Raw genomic sequence first — 22,743 nt, 5'->3', positions numbered from 1 at the left:
AGAGCATCTGGGCCCCCAACCTGCATTTATTTTGGTCATCCCTCCTCATGGATGCAGTATTTCCCATTGTGAGAGGCTTTGCAACTCATGGAAGTAGGTGGTGGAGGGGGTAGAATACTTGCCCCACCCTCTGGTGTGGCGAGTTCAAAGCCCATCACTAGTGCCTGTGTACCTGGCTCCACTCTCCAAACCATTCTGCATTGACTCCACAGTAGTAGCAAATTCCTCATTATTCCACATATTTTAAGAGAAAATTTTATTAGAAACTTTGTTTTCAGACCCAAAATCATGCACATACTTTGCAATAGTGAACATTTGAAGTAAGATTTAAATGGCTATTATCAAGGCCAGATCTTCTGCCAACATAGCAGGGGTTCGTGCTGCAGTTATGTTATTGGGGCCACAGTTATGTTATTGGGGCCACTATCTTGATGAAGAGCACAAAACCTGGCCATGTTGACATGCTAGGGTCCAGTCCTGAAAACAGCCACTTACATCTAAATGCAAAATTTCAGTATTTGAAAAATATGTGTAAGAATTTAGGTCTGAAAACAAAGTTTCTAGTAAAATGTTGTCTAAAAATATCTGGACAAATGAGGAGTGGGTTACTAGTGCTCTAAAAAGAATTTTAGAGATTTGAGCATCCATGCAATCAATTCCCCCCTGTTTACTAAACCACACTAAGTGCTGCTGTGTGCTAATGCTGACACAGCACTAGGGGGCTTATTAGGAACCTGAAGCAGTTCTAGACCCACTTCAGTTGGTGTTGAAGAATCTATTTAGCTGGGATAGATGTATCCTGCTTAACAGGGATCCCTAAGCTGAGGAGGAAGTAAACCACTACAATCATAAATATAAGTTGTGCACAATATTGAGTATTTTTAAAACCCTGATGAGAAAAGCTTGGGAGTTGAAGCTTACTGTTAATCTCTCCCAAGCCCTTCTGTACCGTAGATATGACCTTTGGTGACCTGGGAGGACAATGTAGTGTTTCTCCTTTCTGAGAAATAATATAGTCAATAATTTTATATCTGCAAATGAGAAGTTGGGCATTCTTCTCTTAGATGCCATGGTTGCAGATATTCCCTCGGATATCACGTCATGACATCAAGGCGCATTGATGTCAAATGGGTGCCAATCAATTCAGTGCAATTCCTAGAATAAAAACACAAGCGTATTCTATATACTGGCCTTATTTTAGGTGTAGTTTCTGCAACATGCCTAGTTGGCATCTATAGATGCATAACTTTAGGCGTGGTTTATGGAATATGCTTAGGCAGATTTTTCCCTCCACATGGAATTATATGACACCATATATAAGGGTCCTTTTACTCAGGTCGCTAATATAAGCATGTGTTTTGAATGCACGCAGATCCATTTTTCAGCGCACCTATAAAAAAATACCTTTTTAATATTTTGACTGAAAATGGACGTGCGTCCATTTTGGTTCTGAGACCATTAGCGGTAATGTCTCATGTGTTATCAGGGCAGTAATGGTCTACGCACATAGAATTACTTTTACCACACAGTAGCGCCATGTACCAGAAAATAACAATTATTTCTGTCCCGCGTAGTGGACATGTAAAAAATAAAATTACTACCCGGGTATGCAGTAGCTGGGCGGTAATTTCAAACTGTCGCACATTGGGCGTGCATAGGCACCTATCCTGCTTATTTTCAAAGGAGAAGGCCAGCCATCTTCCGACACAAATCGAGAGATGGCCGACCTTCTCCTAATGGCAGCCAAATCGGCATAATTGAAAGCCGATTTTGGCCGGCTTCAATTGCTTTCCGTCGCAAGGCCGGCCAAAGTTCAAGGGGGCATGTCGGCAGTGTACCGAAGGCGGGATGAAAGAATGGATAAGAGATGGCTGGCCTCGGCAGATAATGGATAAAGGAAGGCCAGCTCTGATGAGCACTTGGACAGCTTTACTTGGTCCATTTATTTTTAGGACCAAGCCTCAAAAAAGTGCCCCAACTGACCAGATGACCACCGGAGGGAATTGGGGATCACCTCCCCTTACTCCCTCAGTGGTCAGCAACCCCCTCCCACACCAAAAAAATATATAAACATTTTTGTGCCAGCCTCAAATGTCATACCCAGCTCCATCACAGCACTATGCAGGTCCCTGGAGCAGTTTTTAGTGGGTACTGCAGTGCACTTCAGGCAGGCGGACCCAGGCCCATCCCCCTACCTGTTACACTTGTGGTGGTAAATGGGAGCCCTCCAAAACCCACCACAAACCCACTGTACCCACATCTAGGTGCCCCCCTTTACCCTTTAAGGGCTATGGTACTGTTGTACAGTTGTGGGTAGTGGGTTTGGTTTTTTTTGGGGTGCTCAGCACCTAAGGTAAGGGAGCTATGCACCTGGGATCAATTTAAGAAATCCACTGCAGTGCCCCCTAGGGTGCCCGGTTGGTGTCCTGGCATGTCAGGGGGACCACTGCACTATAAATGCTGGCTCCTCCCATGACCAAATGGCTTGGATTTCGCCGGGTTTGAGATGGCCGCCATTAGTTTCCATTATCGGCGAAAACCAATGGTGGCCATCTCTAATGCCAGCGATCTCTAAGTGTGGCTCAAATGTTGAGATTTGGCCGGCCCCGACCGTATTATCAAAACGAAAGATGGACGCCCATCTTGTTTCGATAATACGGTCAGGTATGCCACATTACGGGGCCGCCATTAGAGATGGCCACCCTTCTAGATGGCTGGCCCCATTCGATTATGCCTCTTCACGTGGTTTAGTAAAGGGGCCCCATAGAATCTAATCCATTATATGTAAGTGTGCGCATGGGATAATTTTTTAAAAATGCAAATGGCCTTGGGTTACTATTCAAAAGCATGAGCTAAATTCAAATAATAATAGTAATTTTACATGAGTATATTATCAAACATGCATTTATAAATGCCTTTATAAAATTACTCTCTAGATCTGGTTTAGTAAATAGGTTTCTAATGTGGAAAATGATTCAATCAATAAAAAAATAATGACAAAGTAGAAATTAAACATTAAACAAACACCAAGTCATGACAAATAATTAAAATACTAAATAATATAGACTGTATTTGTGAGACTGAAACGTAATTCAAACATGCGTGGGATATGCATAAAGAAATCCTGTGCAGTAGGAATGGATCCTCAGAAGCTTAGCCAAAATTGGGTGGCGGAGCAGGTGGGGGAAGAGAGGTTGGTGGTTGGGAGACGAGGATAGTGGAGGGCAGACTTATACGGTCTGTGCCAGAGCCAGTGATGGGAGGCGGGACTGGTGGTTGGGAGGCGGGAAATACTGCTGTGCAGACTTGTATGGTCTGTACCCTGAAAAAAGGCAGGTACAAATCAAGGTAAGGTATACACATATGAGTTTATCTTGTTGGGCAGACTGGATGGACCATGCAGGTCTTTTTCTGCCATCATCTACTATGTTACTATGTTACTATGACTGAAATTGTTAGAGAATTATCATAATTATGTAGGTGACGTTAAACTCTTAATTGATTTTAAGAGCTCCACTAATGCACACGTAATGCTTATTTGGCAGAGGGAGGAGCACTACTTATGTATATAAATGGCATGTTCTTGCAGACCACACCAAAGACTCACATAACTACTCTTCTTCTTCTGCACTACTGTAGACAGATAGAAAGAAAAATGTCTGCCAAGGGTGGTAGTGGTAACAGCCAGTGCAATCAACAGACAACACATCAACAGGATCAAGGCAACAACTCATGCCAAAACAAAAACCAAGGCTATGATCGTAAGTTGTATTTCATTATGGTGCAGTGATTGTTAATTTCCTTATTGTCTTTGCAAGTAATTTTATTTCTCTTAAGTTATAAGTGTAATGCTTCACTTTTAAAGAAATTCTTACTGATTTAGAGTCAAGCAACACTTATTTGGGAGTCTTGGATATGGTTTACAAGTCCAGGTTCAGCCTCTCTGGATAGCATTTACAATCTCTGTGGGAAAATCTAAACACCGCTGAAATAATGACAGTGACTATTTAGAATCAGGTTGCATTTTCTGCACAGCGGGCACCAGAAGAAATTGTGGTCTGCAGTTTGTGACAATTCAATCTATGATGACTTGCCTGCATGGACCAAAGTAAAATTTGGGGCAAAATTTCAAGATAAATGAAGGCTCATGAAATGTTCAAGCAGATAATACAAAGCCTCAAAAAATTTAATTTCTCATTCTGTTCAATTCTGTATTATTAGAAACATCAACAATTGGCAAGGGTGGTGCCTGTGGTGGTCAAGTCTCTGGACGTAAGTTTTAATTCAAAATGTTTTTTTTTTTTATCTATAGACACTGTATAAAATATGTTGTGTAATGTGTTGAGATGTTTAAATTCATGAACTATGAAAATGTTTTAATGCAAGGCACAATGATCCTGCCATTCCCTGTCCAATACCATGATAGCACACTGTTATGTGGGACCTCTCCACTCTCATCTCTGCCTACACTCCTCCCTGGGAACTATGTTCACTGGGTAAATCTCTCTTATCTGTACCCTTCATCTCCACCACTAACTCCAGACTCCGTTCCTTTTATCTTACTGTACCATATGCCTGTAATAGACTTCCTGAGCTGGTACGTCAAGCTCCATCTCTGGACGTCTTCAAATCTAGGCTAAAAGCCCACCTTTTTGATGCTGCTTTTAACTCCTAATCATTACTCACTTGTTCAGAACCCTTATTTTATCATCCCCACCTGTAATTCCCTTATCTATTATTTGTCCTGTTTGTCCTAATTAGATTGTAAGGTCTGTCGAGCAGGGACTCTCTCTTCATGTTCAAGTGTACAGCGCTGTGTACGTGTAGTAGCACAATAGAAATGATAAGTAGTAGTAATAGTAGTAGTAAAACATAGTTCAGTTCTTAATTCTAGTTTCATGACCTCTGGACAGCCTGAAATTGGAATGCTGCAGAGGTAGTGTTTAATGTTGTTTGATGTAAGGGGCACCCGCCTATATCTCAAACACTGAAACCTACCTTTCCAGATACAGGGTACATAAACAGCAAATAGCAGAAAGAATTGTTACTTCTGTCTAAGCATTGTAGTAACGATGGGTTTCTTAAACTGGATAGGTAGAAATGTGTTAGAGAGAGGTGTGAATTCTAGAAAGTTGTGAATGCTCATGACATTTTCAAGCAGAAAATATCAAATCTTTCCATTATCACACATAATTCTCTTCTATCCTGAATCATTAGAAACATCATCAACTGGCCAGGGCAGTGGCTGTGGAAACCAGGGAAGTCAGAGCTCACAGAGCTCTAAGGTTGCAGTTGACTCTTGTCAACAGAAAAATCAAGTCTCTAATCGTAAGTGTTAATTCATTACAATACTTTTTCCATAGAAATTATTTTGTGATGTTTAGAGATCTTTGAATTGCTGTATTTATTTATGTATTTATTTATTCTGTTCCTTGGAGAAGATTGTCTTCATGAACAGTTAAATGTTTAAATGTATGAAATGATTTATTTAATTTATTTATTTAGCTATTATAAAAAAAAAAAAACATACCTCATTTGAGCTACAATTCGAAAAAGCTGGATACAGTGAAATAATCACAACAAAAAGCATCTACTACTAAAATCAGACACAAATCAAACAAACATAAATATGATTACAGTTGTCATCAGAACATATAGCACAGCTATATCAGTTATATTCAATCTATGTAGTACAAAAAGTTTTATTGAAATAAATTTCTATTTTGATGCTTTTCAAAAAGAGCAACAGATTTAGTTTTTCACAAAGATAATGGCAACAGGTTCCACAATTTTGGACATACAACGTAGAAAATAGTTCTATGTACATCAAACCTTACAGAATGAAAAGAAGGAATATAAATCATATCTAGTTCACTTATCTATGCATAAGCTAGCAGCAAAAACCACTGGAGTTTTATTATTAATGATTTGAAAAATCAACATCAGGCACCATATGCCTGGAAAAGACTTCCTGAGCCAGTATGTCAAGTTCCATCTCTGGCTGTCTTCAAATCTAAGCTAAAAGCCCACTTTTTTGATGCTGCTTTTAATTCCTAACCCTTATTCAGTTTTTCAGAACCCTAATTTTATCATCCTCACTTTTAATATTCCCTTATCTCTTATTTGTCCTGTTTGTTCAAGTGCACAGCGCTGCGTACGTCTAGTAGTGCTATAGAAACGATAAGTAGTAGTAGTAGTAATAAATGTGTATTGAACCCTAAATTTGATAAGGAGCCAGTATAGCTTCACCAATAACAATAGTATAATTTATTTACACTTATGATGAAAAGTTCTTAGTTTATTTTAGTGATATACGTTATCGCCTAGTGTTAGCTCCATAACCTAGTAGCACGGAAGCACACCGCTACATAGGAGAACATGAATCAGATCGTAATCCTAGCTTCTTCTTTTCTAGACAGCCTGTTCACAGTACGTGAAAGGAAGGGAGGCACACCTATCTTTCAAACACGGAAAGTTAATGTTCAAATTCAGGGTGTATGCACATAAGAGTGCAGAGAGAATTGTTGATGTGTGGCTTCTGGCCAAGCATTATAGTTATGATGAGTTTGTTAAAATGGATCAAGTTAAAAATGTACCAGGGGGTGGGGGTGGGCAATGTGGGCAAATTACAAAAATGTTTGAATACTCATGATATTTTAAAGCAGACATTATCAAACCTTTACAGAATCACAATACTAATTCTTTTCTATTCTGCATCAATAGAAATATCTTCAACCAGCCAGGGCAGTGGCTGTGGAAACCAGAGCAGTCAGAGCTCACAGAGCTCTCAAGTTGCAACTGGCTCCTGTCAACAGAAAAATCAAGTCTCTGGACGTAAGTTTTAATTCATCACAATACTTTTTCTTTAGAAACCATTAAACAATTATTGTGTGATTATTAGAGATGTTTGTATTCAAAGAATTACTCTTGTTTCTGTTCTTTGATAAGATTGAAGGGGAGATTCTATGAAGTTGTGAATGCTCATGACATTTTCAAGCAGAAAATATCAAAACTTCACAGAATCACACTTCTAATTCTCTTCTTTTTTGCATCATTAGAAACATCTTCAACTGGTCAGGGCAGTGGCTGTGGAAACCAGGGCAATCAAAGTTCACACAGCTCTCAGGTTGTAGTTGGCTCCTGTCAACAGAAAAACCAAGTCTCTGGTCGTAAGTTTTAACTCATTAGAATAATTTCTCCATTGAAACTATTTTACAATTAAAGTGCGATTTTTAGAGGTGCCTGTGAAAGTATTTATTTTTCTGTTATTTGCAGAAGATTGCCTTCATGAACAGTGAAAATATTTTAATGAAAAGAATTGATAGTAAAAATATTATTTGAATTAAGATGAAGGCTTTATTTCTACAGATATGTCATGACTGAGGGTTGCACCCATAATCTAGTGGTATGGTAACAGAGTGCAATGTTGGAGATAACAGTTCAGTTGTTCATCCTAGTTTCAGCCTCTATGGACATACAGGACATGGAATGCTGCAGAGGCTGAGTTTACAATTCCTGCAAGGGAGACTCATTTATCACTTAAATACTGAAAACTATTACCTAATTCTAGTTGCATGCTCAAGTTTGCGACCATTATACAAAGTTGTGCATGTGAGTTTTAGAATGTGTAGTTGCGCATATAACTTATTTAACTTACATACTGCTAATTGGCATTAATGACCAATTATTGGATATAATTTGTATTAATTGGCACTAATTGCCAGTAATAACATGTTACACACATAACTGCCCCTAGTCAGTATTCTATAAATTGTGCCTGTAAATTCCAGAGAATGCGACTGCAAGAGGACATAGACCTGAAAAGAGCATGGACTGCTCAGTGGCATGTCTTGTGTTTTGATTGTGGATTATAGAATACCTGCATTCAGTGGCATAGGAAGGGGGGCGGTGAGGCGGTCCGCCCCGGGTGCACGCACTGGGGGGGTGTCGGCTCGCTGGTTCCCTGTTCTTTCTGCACCGGAACAGGTTACTTCCTGTTCCGGGGCAGAGAAAGCAGGGAACCAGCAGAGCCGGAGTGATGTGCACTGGGGGCGGATCGGCCCTCCCGCCTGCCCCCCGCTGAAAGGTAGGGTGCGTTTCGGGGGGGCGCTCCGGAGGGGGGTGCGCAGCGGCGACCCGCGCCGGGTGTCAGGCACCCTCGCTACGGCACTGCCTGCATTAACACACTGAAATGTATACAGTTAGGCTCGAGTATTTGCACTAACTGGAGTAAGTGCTTGTCCCTAAGATTAGACTAGTAACTGCAGACTTACCCTAGTATTCTATATTAGCATTTGAGTACAATCAGTGCTTAGCATTCCAGCAGCTTACTTTAGATGACCTATGGATCATTACTCCTCCATTCTTTTCTATTCTTAATTATTAGAAACAACTTCAACTGTCCAAGGCAGTGGCTGTGGAAACCAATTGAGTCAGAGCTCACAGAGTCAAGTCTCTAGTCGTAAGTTTTAATTCATTATAATTTTCTCCTTATTAGGAGCCAGTTAGAGCTCCATCATTAACTATGGAAATGTACTGCAGGCTATTTGCCACTTTAATGAAGGACCAACATTAGAAAATCCTTGTTCCACCCCCACTGCATATAAATGTAAAATTTGAATCTCCATGTATTTTATTCAATCAAAAAGCCACTGTAAACACAAATTTTAGCAAAATTGAATAAAAGGACATCATTTTGGTTTTTAGTGTCATTAATAGAATGAATTATTCCAAAAGAATCAAGCTTCTAATTCTGCTCTATTCTGCATCATTAGAAACATCAACTGGCCAGGGCAGTTCCTGTGGAAACCAGTCCAGTCAGAGCTCTCAGAGCTCTCAGGTTGTAGCTAACAACTCCTGCCAAGAGAAAGGTCAAGTCTCTGGTCGTAAGTCCAATCATTACAATAATATTTATTAGAAGCTTTTTAAAAACTGATGTATATCTAAGTGTAAGTGTGTGGAATTTTCATTTGGTTTAGTTTCCAGTTTCATTTATGGGAATTTTAGTTTAGTTTTAACTTTATTTTTATTAAAATTTAACATTTCTCAATCATAATAATCTTTTGATAGAAAACAACAAAGGAGATAAATCAAAATGAAGAACTATCATTATTTAAAGTTATACCACTAGTGCTTATCAGTATACAAACAAAAGATAGGAGATCCAAAATCTCAATAAATACAACTTCAATAAATTCAATGTCTTAATCAATTAAATCAATTAGTATAGTGATAATTTCAGAGTGCTAGCTGATTAATATATACATCTCCATACCTATTTTTCACCCCAACACATTCCATACTGTGTGCTTAGTGCAAGCAGATCACAATGCAGAACCTTTTAACTCTTCATACATTAGACTATTTTCCTTCATTAGGCTTGTATTTGAACCAACAGAAGCTTAGTAAAAGGGCCCCTAAATATATAACTCTTCTGTTCGATTGCATAAAAATATCAAAAAGGTATCCTGATGTCAGGCAAAAAGCAATTTATTCCAGTGCTCAGAACCTGCCATTGAAGAAAAATGTGTGACAAGTAGTTATTAAAATGTCTTTATCAACATTTGGACAACCTAATCTCATACCGTTTACTATCGAGGAGAGGGATAGTAACAGTGACACTTGGCCAGATTATGGCAATGTGGGCTATTATTAAGACAAACTATTTTACACTAACGTGTTATTACAGAAAAGGTCCCAATTTATGAAATGAGACCTAGTTACTAACACCTGGGGTTTATAGTCTTAATGGTAGTCCATATTGAAAACTCTCCTTCTAAGTTGAAAAAGGAATCACAGTGTATGTCCAGTTCAAGTACTTTTATTGCAGTGCCTGCACTCTATTTTATCTTTTTAAACATTTTTTAAAACTTTCATATCTTGCCATCCCATGCTTAAATAAGGCAGCCTGGAGCAGCATACATCAAAAAACATCACAACAGAAATGTACTAAAACATACTAAAATACTCAGAGACATCAGAAACAATCAGTATGAAGAGACTCAGGAACACCAATCAGGGAATCAGCCAGGATCTGACAATTTTACAGACATGTAAAGAGCAGGACTCTTGCATAACTGTTTCTGGCAGGCTCTACTTAAATAACAGTTATAGATGGAAGTTAAAATAGGAGATCTCCTAAAAATTGCTATATTGATGCTGAAAAGATTAAAATATCACAAGAGCTCTTTTCTTACTCTGTTGCATGTTAGAATCAAGCTCATCTTCCAAGGTTGGAGGACAGTGTGGTCAGACTTCACAGAACTCGCAGAGTGGATCTAATAATTCATCCCAAAACAAAGGCCAAGGTAATGATCTGAAGTTATATTTCCTAATAACAAGAATAATATTTTTTATAAAGTTTAAAGCTGCAGAAGTTCTTTGGATAGGTTTACATTTAAAACACCCTATTTTTTTAATGTGATGATAACAATTTTCATGATTTACACTGTACTTGTAATAATTTGGCCCTGAAGTGAAGGTCTTCATTTTGTTTATATTTAAAACAATAACCTGCTCAATTTGAGTGTAATTTTATAATTCTGCACCAATAATTGGATGCCTACTCTATAAAGACATCAACTTTCCTTTATTGCATACCAACCATTACCATAACAGGGTAGATATGTGCATATGCACTTAAATGAATACTTATGCCAGACTTTGAACTGGTGTAATTAATACTTGCACCTACATGACAGCGATATGAAATTAACTTATAGTATTCTATCCAGCTTATAACTGAAAAAGAAAAACGCCTATATTGCGACCCAAATCGGGAGACAGACGTTTATCTCCCCAAAACGAATAAATCGGTATAATCGAAAGCCGATTTTGGACGTTTTCAACTTCACTCCGTCGCGGATGCGGACAAAGTTGATGGGGGCATGTCAGAGGTGTGGCGAAGGCGGAACTGGGGCGTGGTTATCGGCCGAACAGAGATGGGCGCATTTCACCGATAATGGAAAAAAAGTATGCGTTTTTAGCTAGAATTTAGGACACTTTTCCTGGACCCTGTTTTTTCACGAATAAGGCCCCAAAAAGTGCCCTAAATGACCAGATGACCACCGGAAGGAATCGGGGATGACCTCCCCTGACTCCCCCAGTGGTCACTAACCCCCTCCCACCACAAAAAATGATGTTTCACAACTTTTTATTTTCACCCTCAAATGTCATACCCACCTCCCTGGCAGCAGTATGCAGGTCCCTGGAGCAGTTGTTAGGGGGTGCAGTGGACTTCAGGCAGGTGGACCCAGGCCCATCCCCCCCCCTACCTGTTACAATTGTGCTGCTTAATGCTTAGTCGTCCAACCCCCCCAAACCCACTGTACCCACATGTAGGTGCCCCCCTTCACCCCTTAGGGCTATAGTAATGGTGTAGACTTGTGGGCAGTGGGTTTTGAGGGGGATTTGGGGGGCTCAACACACAAGGGAAGGGTGCTATGCACCTGGGAGCTCTTTTACCTTTTTTTTTTGTTTTTGTAAAAGTGCCCCCTAGTGTGCCCGGTTGGTGTCCTGGCATGTGAGGTGGACCAGTGCACTACGACTCCTGGCCCCTCCCACGAACAAATGCCTTGGATTTATTCGTTTTTGAGCTGGGCGCTTTCATTTTCCATTATCACTGAAAAACAAAAACGCCCAGCTCACAAATTGTCGAATAAAACATGGACGTCTATTTTTTTCGAAAATACAGTTTGGTCCGCCCCTTCACGGACCCGTTCTCGGAGATAAACGCCCATGGAGATAGACGTTTTCGTTCAATTATGCCCCTCCACGTTATCTATGTAACTGGGAGTCTTACCATGTTTTCCCCAGACCAACCCAAGTGTATCCCATCTGTAAAATATGCAGTGTGCAAGATATGCACATATTTACAGAATAATGTTTAGGTGGAAATGTGGCACATATGTGCCGATTTGACACACGCTGCACTGCGTAGGCCCTTACCTGCCTTTGTAAAAGGGCCTCTTAGGCACTGGTATTTAGGCCTGGTTTTAGATGGCCTAAATAGGTGTCCCTAAATTTTAGGCTCAAGAATGGCATGTGAGCATATTCTATAAACTATGCCTAACTTAAAGGCGTAGTTAAAGAATCACACTAACCGTGTGGTTTTATGGCATCGAGTTTTAAGGCACTATGTAGAGAATTTCGCCCTTTGTGTACACATAAATGCATTTATGCACACAAATCATTAGATTACTGGCATAAGTGTAGTTATGCCAGTAAGCTAATGATTTCTGTGCACAATCTATACTTAAATGCTAACACCTATTTTATAAATTACCTCCTTTATGCTGTGTCAGTTGTATTAATCTTTTTATAGAGCAGAATTGAATGAAAATAAATTTGTAACAAACATTTTCTTTGAAACACAGAAGAGAAAATATAGGAACCTCTTCAGTTAAAATAATCCATTGGGTTTTGAAAATTTATGTCCAATTCCAACTTTGTTTAGTAATAAGGAAAGTTTCATCTTCCTAAGGAATTCAGTTCATAGAGAAAATAGATTTCTCCTTCTTCAACTTCATTATTGTGTCAATGTCACAGGCCCAGAAAGCCTCTCATTTTTCTATGGACATGATGATCTACTCAACTTTATTCATATTTTCTTCTGAATAAACAATTCACAAAAATCCTTACCTATTAAGTGAAGTATTATGAAGTATGGAGGAAGCCTCAGAGATTCAATAGCATATACTTCCGCTAATTTTGTGGTTCTTGTTACAGGTGGATGTCAAAACACAGACCAGCAGAAACAATGCACTGGTGGAGCAAAGAAGTGAAAAAAGCAACACTGAAACTCCACTTTACATAAATCAGAATCAAGCATTGTAACCTCTGTGTTCAAATTGGTGATCAGTCGGTTTTCAAAAGATTAATCTTGCAATGTTAATTTAAAACATAGTTTTGTCATCAAAATTCAAGTTGATTAAATACAAGCAATCTTAATGAGCACATTACATTTGTCTTAGTCTTTTAAATCGAAATATGGGCCAGCATTCACTTTTAGATAAATAGGAGCTTAGTTGTTTTTTTTTTATGGATGTTATTCCTATGGACTATAGAATCGGGCCTATTTGAAAAACTTTATAGGTTGGAAGCCTCATGATGTTAGGAGATGACACATAGAGCTATTACTCATTTGATCCTCCTTGTATGACTAGAACCAGAACTTTGCAAAAGAGAACTGTAGTGGACTTACACAATATGTATAAGGAATCCCTTCTGCTTTACAGGAGAATCTGTGGGTTACACTTTGCCATTGGGCCACAATTTATTGACTACATTCATGAACACTTTTGCATGCTTATTAGATCAAGATTTAATAAACGTCATCAACTGTTATGTGCTTGAACTGTGGCACAAGGTAGACTGTTACAATCGTGTTTTACAATTTTTGACTCATCTACTCTTCATTCAAATATATTTACTCTTCAGTAAATAAATTATAGTAAACTATGAACATATGTAAGAGGAATTCTCACCCATGCTTTGCTCATACTCTACCCAAGTTTATCCCATCTGTTAAATGCGCAATATGGGGCCCTTTTACAAAGGCACTTAAGGGCCTACGCACATTCAGCGTGCGTCAGTTCAGCATTACTGCCCACCTAGCGCATGCGCCTGACGGTAATTCTGTGTTTTGCTCATGCCGAAAACACACAGTAGAAAATAATTTTCTATTTTCTACCGCGGTGGTGTTCCCAGTGGTAGTCTGCAGTTGGCAATCTTGCTTACAATTACTTCAGAACACAATAGCAAGGATCACATTATATAAAACAAAAGCTATAGGGTTACTCCATTAATGAGAGAACTCTTTTGTCTACCTGTGGCCACTAGAATAGATTTCAAATTTTTTTGTTTTGTATTTAAAATTTTGTACGGCAACTACAATTGTAAATTTTCACCCTACTTTCGTATCTGACCATTCTGTTCAATCAACAAACTTGAAATTACGCCTCCTTCATTGTATAGACTCTTTACAATAAGCAGAAGACTTTTCAATGTAGTTGCTCCTCAAAAATGAAATTCTCTTCTTTTTAATGTTAGAATAGAAGCAAACTATCTGAAGTTTTATAAAATGTTTAAAATCTGGTTTTATGTTAAAATTGGGATAATAGAATTTGAGCAACAGCAGTTGTAGGTGGAGAGGCATCCCTTACGTCTCCTTAGTTTTATTACCAATATTATCATAGGCAGTGAGATAGAGCGGGTCATGGCACCACCAACCTTTTGATCAATATAGCATCAACAACCAGTGAGATAGGGCTGGGAAAGAACTAGCATAAGAAGTTCCACTGCCATTAACTACTATATCATTTCTCTTGCATTGCTAGACATACACTGCACTTTAGACATGCACATAAAGGGGTAATTTTAAATCACAACATCTAGGTTGAAAGCATAGGAAGATACCTATATAAAATCACATAGGAGCCTATAAACCACAGTAATTGTGTCTAGATTGAAGCCTTGGACATTTGTGTCTGCTTGGGACTAGATGAAAATCCCTTTCTTCATCACCTGCTCTTTGGCTGAACGTCTTATTGAGATTTAGATAATAACCAATTTCCCTTTTGTCTTCAGGTTTTTGAGTCTTTGCATTACTGTTCATTAAACGATAAAGTCTCTACATTCTCAGAACATATTAATTCAATTCTTAATGATCTTGCCCCCTTTCAACCCTCTCCTACACACTCGTCCTGAAGGCAGCCCTGATTCTCTGCTCAACTTACAATTTCAGAAGTTTGTGGTTATTGAAAACACCTGGAGAAAGGATAAATCTTCTTCCAATTTCCAGCACAGTAGACCTCTTCAAAAATCCTATAAATAATTGTTACAGCAGACTAAATGTTCAGATTTTATTCAATAAATTAATGCCTCTTTGTATTACCCCCACCAGTTATATAATGTTATGCAGAACTCTGTTCCTCAGTTAGTCCCACTGTCCCTGTCCTGACTTTGTACCTGATGATTATTCTATATATATATTCTAGTTAAGATGAATACTTTCTTTGGCCTGTGGCAAAGGTATCTGTCTTTATTGTCAACCAGTATTCTACCCCATCCTAGTTAGACTCATTTCACTTTTACAGCTTTAAACACAGTCAGTTTTTTTAATTTCTTACATCTAAGATCTTTCATCTAATTCTTGGATGCAACCCTATGCTCCCCTATGCTGCCTCCAATTTACCTTGATTTGGTCAATACTAGTCTATACTTAAGGGTTGCTTCCCATCAATGGAATGGCTTCCTTCTGAAACCCCATTTGAAGAAAAAAATCTTGATCTTCTTACCATAAAAAATTCCATTCTAAATCAAATTACTTTTTAAAGGAAAAGTGATAGTGAAGGTTATTCTTACATATGTTCAAAAGTTTTGATATGCAAATGCATTTTACCCTAAGCAAACTAGTTCTCATGAAGGATACAGTAATGAGATTTCTTTGCTTTTTATACTTAGTAATATGGTAGGCTGTCTTGGTTCAGGTAAAGATATCCCCTTATTACAGTGAGAGTTCAGATCAGCTTTCAATTCCATACATCATTCTCATCTTCTGACTCATTTGTATGATAATGGTCTTCTAGACATGCCCCTGAAGTGGTTCCATTCTTAGTTTTTAGCCCGAATATTTGAGGTCTAAATTGGGGACACATTGCACATTGCTTACCCTCTTTCTGGAATGGTCCCCCAATTATCCATCCTGGCTCCAGTATTATTTAATATCTTCCTGGCAACATTGACCTGACTGCATATATTTATGAAGATGAAATTCAAATTCTCATAGTCTGAGATTCCTGGGATAACACCTCACAAAAAGATACAGAAAATTCTCTTAAGGAGAATGTTACTTGGTTGTCTGATGATTAATTTTTTTTTAATTCTTCAAAGACAGAGATGATCTGGCTGTCCTGGAGAAATTCCTCAACTCCATTTTCACTCTTACTGGCTGGTGTCCTGCTTAGAATATGCAATACTATAGGTCTCCAGGGGTGGTAATTAATGGCTTTCTCAAGGGAACACACACTCACAGCCGAGGGAGTGGAACAAATAAACTAACCTCGTTCTTTACTCTCAAAGAATAAAGGAGGAAAAGAAGCTAAATTTAGGATTTATTCCTGAACTAGAAGAACCGCACCTTCAGATTTACAAATTATCTTTTTCTTTACTGAATACAAATGCAAGCAAATTTTCATTCAAATAAACTCAAATTCACAATTAGTGTGAGGCTTAATAGAACTGCAATAACATATTCAACATTCAAATGTAGAACTACATGTATACCCTTAACTTTGTCTGTTTCACCTAAAAAGGCAGAAAAGAAACTTTTCAGATAAGTATTTAAATTGTCTTTTATCAAAATCTGATATTTGTGGTTATTCTCTTTCCTGATGTAAAAATTGGTCTCTTTGTGTGCACTATTGGTGTTTTTGCAGGGATCTCATGGATTTTTAATATCTGATGGTCTGTTCCTTTGTTTTCCCTTAAAATGTTGTGAAAAAAATAGCATATTCCTTTCAACACCCTTGGCAATGTCACTTAGCTGTAGTTGAATTTACTTAGATGATGTCTTTCTTGCGTTGGAGCTCATCTGGAAATCCTTCAGCAGATGATCTACAGAATTCTTCTTCCTAAAACCTCACTTATAAAGAAAATAAATGGAGGCAAAGCCCTTAATCTCCCTGAGCTTGTCCAGGAACTGACTCCACTCTGGTGACAATCAGTTCTCAATACTGTGGCCACACTCTCTAATTGAAATAAAATAAGTTACAGGAGTACTCACTTCAAAACCTATTTCTCACTGTTGTTTCCCTAGTCTAAAATGATCCAGCAAGCTTCAGCACTGCATTCAGAACCATCACACAGTAACACATTCCATATTCAAATAGTAATACAACATTCCATCTCACAGACTTCACATAAAAACATATCATTTCCCTGCACAGCTATCAGATCAATCTGGAGAATACAGCAATCATACAAAAGCAGGGCTTAATCTGCCACCTGACAAACCTTGCACTGAACTCAGAGCACTCACAAACAACATACCTTTCCCCGCAGATGCAGCTTAATGACTTCTTTTTTCCAAATATCCAATTCACCTCTCAGTCCTTCCCCTGTGTCACAGTTAAAATCCTTACACACGTTTTCCTGACACCCTTATAGGCTTTCTCATTTAGTACAATTTCCAGCACAAAGCACAGCCTCCCTCACTCTTACTAGGGTAGGCAGTCATGTGTCCTCTTAGTACCTTAGCATACAGACTCTCATTCCACAAAATTGTAACTCACTTTTTATCTCTTGGAACCCAGTTCTATCTCTGAAACACCCTTCACACTCACCTCAGCTCACTTTCAGTATCAAAGTACCCTTTTTCAATGTCACATTTCACTTTAAACTCATAAAATATACTTTTATTCCTTAGGTTTCACACACCCAGCAAACGTTTTATTCTTTTTCACTCTCCATGTTCAGCCAGCCCTCGACTCTCTGCTCACCCAGTCTCCCTAGCAACTCACCCCCCCCGCCCCCTCCGTCACCGGCCCCGCCACCCCCATCATCGGCCCCACCCAGAACGTCACTAACCCAGCCCAAAACGTCACTAACCCCGCAACCCACGGCCGAAAAAACCATCCGAAAACCGCGGAAAAGAAAAAAAAGAAGCCCAAAAAACCGCGACCCACCGCGGGCAAAAATTTCCCGCAGCGGGTAGCGGAAAACCGCCCAATTGGGCGGTAAAACCGCCCACCTGGCAACACTGCTCACCTCCCCTTAGAGGAACATCTGACATCACTCAACCAATCAGCTTGTCAGCTAAAGACAGGTTTTTTTTCTCTGATCTGTTTAGAATCTTGGCTGTCCCTTCCCCCCATAGAAGTAAATGCAAAACTTCCTATACAGAGAATTTCAAAGTCAATTTTAACCTGACTTGTACCCAAAACAGCAAGGAACATTTTATAGTACACTCCCCACTTAATCATGGGTTATTCCTTGAAAAATAAAACCATATTTAAGAAACATCTCACACTTTCTTCTAACTCCATTAATAATTTCCAAGCTAACTTTAAACCTTTTCCAGCCAACAGCATCCACCAAAACCCTGGAACAGCCCCCCCCCCCCCCCCCCAGAGCCCCAGGAAAAAACATTTAACATATGTTACCATATATTACACTATCTGAAATATGGTGCTCATCATTTTGACCTTATGACAACTTTACTGATGCAACAATACTGGTTTCTGGTTACCAGTAGGATACAATTCTTTAAATAACCTCTAAAGCTTATTTTAAGGGCCAGCTTTCTAGGCAAAAATGTTTATTCAATATCATCCTTCTCAGACATTATGCTCTAGTGCTACTGATCTACTGCTAATCCAATTTTATAAAATCGTATGTTTAACCACACTTCATGATATAGCATTTAGTTTTCTTGTCCCTACTTTTTGGGAACCTGCTGCCAGAAGTCTTACAGTCTGATAAAGCTTTGATACATTATAAATCTGGTCTTAACACCCAGTTATTCCAACATCTACTCAACTTCTTTCTCATTTGCCAGGAGATACACCTCAGAGATCTGATTAACCTTATATATCCTGACTGGTATCTGTTTATATTTTATACTTTTCAATACAGAAATGGTTGTTGTGTGATGCATTACACTATGATATGTTCATTTGTATTTTGTCCTTTGTTGATGTGTTGATAATAGCTATATCTAATTGACAATATAAATAACTAAGTACACCACCTTGATGCTATTAGAGATAGTGTAGTCCAGTGATGGCGAACCTATGGCACGCGTGCCAGAGAAGGCACGCAGAGCCCTCTCTGTTGGCACGGGCACCCAGCCACTTTCCCAGCAGAGGCGAGGGAAAAGTAGTTACCTCAGGTTTTTTACGTCATCTGGCTCTGTTCTGGGCTGGCTTCTTTCCCTGTACCTCTCTGGCTCACTTCTTCAATGTTCTGGGCTGCCGGCAGTGTCAGTGCAGTAAGCACGCTACCTTCGGCGGCCCGGAAGCTTTCCCTCTGTTACCGTTTCCTGTCCCGCATAGGCGGGATGCTGCAACAGAGGGAGAGCTTCCGGAGCAGCCGAAGGCAGTGTGCTTATTGCACTGATACTGCTGGCAGCCCGGAACATTGAAGAAGCGAACCAGAGAGGTACAGGGAAGGAAGCCAGCTCAGAACAGAGCCAGACGACGTAAAAAACCTGAGGTAACTACTTTTCCCTCTCCTCCGCTGTTTCAGCGAGAAGCTTTCAAGTGAGGCAGGCAGCTGTTCAGCAAACGTAACCTTCATGGGACTTGAAAGCCATGGAGACCCGGTCTTCGAGATTTGTCGAGGCCTGCCTTATTCAACACCCACACTTTCCTATGTTCCCTGGCTATCATGGGATATTTTAAAGAATAAGTAGTGCAAATTGACACAGGGATTAACTGCAGGAAAGAATCGTAATGAAAACCGCTGATTGGTAGAGAGTGATGTGGCTGAAGAACAATGTGGATTAACTGGTGTAACCTAAAGAATCCACTTCATAATGCCTCATGCTAAAAGGCACAGAAAGGGTTTTAAGAGTCCGTGATTTAACAAGTAAATTCAAAACATTGTAATGATTAAGTTTTTCACCGATGATGTAAAAATTTTTATTATTTAAATCACGGTTCTTGGGGGGGGGATTTAAGTCAGTGGCGTAGGAAGGGGGGGGCAGTGGGGCGGTCCGCCCTGGGTGCACGCGCTGGGGGGGGGGGTGTCGGCTCACTGATTCCCTGCTCTTTCTGCCCCGGAACAGGCCGGAACAGGTTACTTCCTGTTCCGGGGCAGAGAAAGCAGGGAAGCAGTAGAGCCGACGCAGCTCCCAGTGACGCGCACTGGGGGCGGATCGGCCCTCCCGCCTGCCCCTCCGCTGAAAGGTAGGGTGTGTTTCAGGGGGGTGCGCTCCGGAGGTGGGGGGCGTTGTGCCCTGCACCCGGGGGGAGGGGTGCACAGCGGCGACCCGCCCCGGGTGTCAGGCACCCTCGCTACGGCACTGATTTAAGTCAGTCCCTTGGTTTTGCATTTTTCTATTATGTGTGTCAAGATGGTTTAGGAAGCCTTCATAGAAATTCAGCCAGACAAGGGGACAATTAAAACAAAACTCCTTTTTATTAAAGAAATACTGAACTCTGTTCAATCACAGGGACAGTAAGGTGAAGAATAAGGAATCGTTAGGTTCAGACACAAACTCCATGTAACAGAGGGCTAATAAAAAAAAAATAATAAAATACTTACCTGGCTTCCAGGGCTGTTCGGGGCATTCTTGGGCCCGTCTTTGGGAGCGGAGGCTGTCTGGGGGCAGTGGAGTCAGAGGAAAAAAAGGCTGCAGGAAGCAGCATTTTTTTGGGGGGGGGGTTCTGCCTTTGGCGGGGAGGCTGTGAGAAGAGCGTTACGAGGGAGTAGCGCCGTCATTTTTAGTATGGTGAGCTGGGTATGGGGGCTGGTGGCCGGAGGCAAGGGAGGCGCTCCATGAGAGAGCGCTGGGTCTTTTGGGCTCCCGGAGACGATTGAACACGTCTCCGGGAGCGAAGAGGATTTCGGGCCCGAGTTGGGGCCGGGGAAAAGAAAAAAAGGAGCGCTACAGGAGGCAGTGCTGTGGTAATTGGGGCCGTTTTTGTGGGCTGCCGAGTTTGGGGGGGGTATTGGGGCCCCAGTTCATGTCGGGAGGTTCGAGCAGGGGAGAGAGACGGCGGTGGACAGCGTCGCGGTGGTTCTGGGAGGCAGACGAGTGCCCTGGAATGAAAGCGGGCCGATGAGAAGACGCTTGTGGCCGGTTTACAGCCTGCCCGGGTGAGAGAAGGGAAATTGAAGATGGCCGGCGAATTGGGAGTCGTGCGCGAGTGTGCATGAGGCGGCGTGCCTCATGCACATATCGGGAACGCGCGAAGTTACAAGTAGGCCGAAGCCGGGGCCTAAATTTTGGGCCAGCTTCGGAGCTTTTTTATTTTGGGCTCCGATTTGATCCACGAACGTCAAGGACCGGAACGGAGGGAAGTTGAAACATGAGAAGAAAATCAGGAATCAGGTAAGGAGGTTTTTGTTTTAAAATTTTAATTAGTTTAATTTTAAATTATGAAAATGTGGTTTTTGATTTTTAATAAATCAGGGGTTTAACGGATTTGGACGGGGTTTTCTGTTTAGTGTTCGGGGAATTTTTTAGGATTTTTGTGGTGATTTAGTTTTTCAATTTTTAATTTTTAAATAGGGGTTTTGGACGAGTGGGGGTTTAACAGGGATAGGAAAGGGTTAAATTGTTAAATGCGATGGGGCAGGTTAAGGAAGTATTTATTGAATTTTTGGAATGTTTTTTACTGAATTTGGGATTTTTGAAAGGGGTTTAGGTAGAATAATGGCGGGCGGACGTTAAATTGTGGGATATTTAAATTCTAAAAATACAGTTTAGTAGGGAATGGGAAGTTTAGTGGGCATAGTAAATTTGGGGTGATTTAACATAAATTTATTGTGGTTTTTAAATAATTTAGGAATTTCTCATAGATTTCTATGGGGTTTTCTTATTTAAAATGGAGATTAAGTTGTGCTGCTCAGCATTCCGCTTGTCAGCAGGCAGCTGTGGAATGTTGAGCAGGACTTAGGATTGGCTGCTGGGGTTTGGAACCCCAAGCCGAAGGGTCCGTTTCCTGGGAAACGGCTTGGTGGACAGTTGGTCAGAGTGGTTTTGACCTTCAGAGAGTGAGGAAGCGCTGTGGTGTTGTGAGTGAGGAAGAGTGATTTTGGGTGAAAAGAGGAGAACAAATAATTTTAGGGTAATAGAATTATTAAGAGTAATTAGGAAGTATTTAGGTGGGATTAAAATTTAGAGTGAAGAGTGTTTCTTTAAGTTTTTTTTTAGTTTGAATGTTCTGGGTGAGTAAGAGGTGATTGAGAGTGAAAGTTAGGTTAGATAAGGTGAGGGGGGAGGTTAGGAGGCTGTGTTAAGTAATTTTTTTTTAAGTTGGGTTATGAGATTTTAGGTGTGAGTAAAGGAAAGAATCTTGTAAAACTGTATGAGTGCAGGGAAGATGAAGGAGCGGAATGTTGAGAAGTAAGGCTGGCAGTGGAATGTTGAGCTGCGCTGCTCTGCTGCAAGTGATCAGACACTCTGTTTAGTCTAGGGCATATATAAAATAAAGCCTAGAATTGAAATAGAAGGGTGTTTAAGTTAATTTTTGTTTTTCTTTAGCTAGCGATCCCCAGTTTATTATTATAAATCCCCATAAATAGAATATTCTTAAAGGTTTAAGATAGGAAGGCAGGGTTTTGCTCCCATTTTATTTGTTAAGTGAGAGGTGTAGCACGAAGACGTCACAGAGGGAAGAGTGAACATCGGAAGAATTGTTGGGCCCTACCGCAAGAAAGAGCCAGTGTACAAGTTCGGCGACAGCTAAGTACTATTGTAGAAACAAAGAGAGTTAAAGAATCCAAATAACAGAAACAGACAAAAATTATACTTACCTTAAGTCTCCCGGGAGTGAAGATCCTTATGACACCTGTAAAAGAAAAGAATAACAAAGAATCAAATTCTTAATAGGGGTGGGTCGCTGATTTTAGGGGTTTATCTTAAAACTATACATTTTCTTGTTCAAAAAGGGGTAGGTTGAAAGTTATAATACTTATCTGATTCGTTCTAGTCTACGATGATAAGGTTGCAGAACCTGTAAAGAAAAGAAAAAGTTTAAAGGTTAATCTTTTGTAAATGGGTTGGATCAATTAAGG

General features: G+C 40.1%; 1 protein-coding gene across 3 annotated transcripts in view; it reads left to right on the top strand.

Moving 5' to 3' along the window:
- LOC115470294 (hornerin-like) overlaps positions 1 to 12,947 on the top strand; it is a 47,690-nt gene extending 34,743 nt beyond the window's left edge. For 2 of the 3 annotated variants that reach the window (XM_030203333.1, XM_030203334.1), the window contains 7 exons: positions 5,218 to 5,328; positions 6,724 to 6,834; positions 7,059 to 7,169; positions 8,387 to 8,461; positions 8,775 to 8,885; positions 10,212 to 10,307; positions 12,727 to 12,947. In XM_030203333.1, coding sequence (XP_030059193.1) covers positions 5,218 to 5,328; positions 6,724 to 6,834; positions 7,059 to 7,169; positions 8,387 to 8,461; positions 8,775 to 8,885; positions 10,212 to 10,307; positions 12,727 to 12,782 — 671 coding nt within the window. In that variant the 3' untranslated portion in view covers positions 12,783 to 12,947. The remainder of the gene's footprint in view (positions 1 to 5,217; positions 5,329 to 6,723; positions 6,835 to 7,058; positions 7,170 to 8,386; positions 8,462 to 8,774; positions 8,886 to 10,211; positions 10,308 to 12,726) is intronic. The other variant, XM_030203335.1, reaches the window with a different exon arrangement.
- Positions 12,948 to 22,743: the final 9,796 nt, after the last annotated feature.

This window comes from Microcaecilia unicolor, chromosome 5 (genome assembly GCF_901765095.1).
Source record: "Microcaecilia unicolor chromosome 5, aMicUni1.1, whole genome shotgun sequence".
Taxonomy (NCBI): Eukaryota; Metazoa; Chordata; class Amphibia; order Gymnophiona; family Siphonopidae; genus Microcaecilia; species Microcaecilia unicolor.
This window is presented reverse-complemented; position numbering and strand designations above follow the sequence as displayed.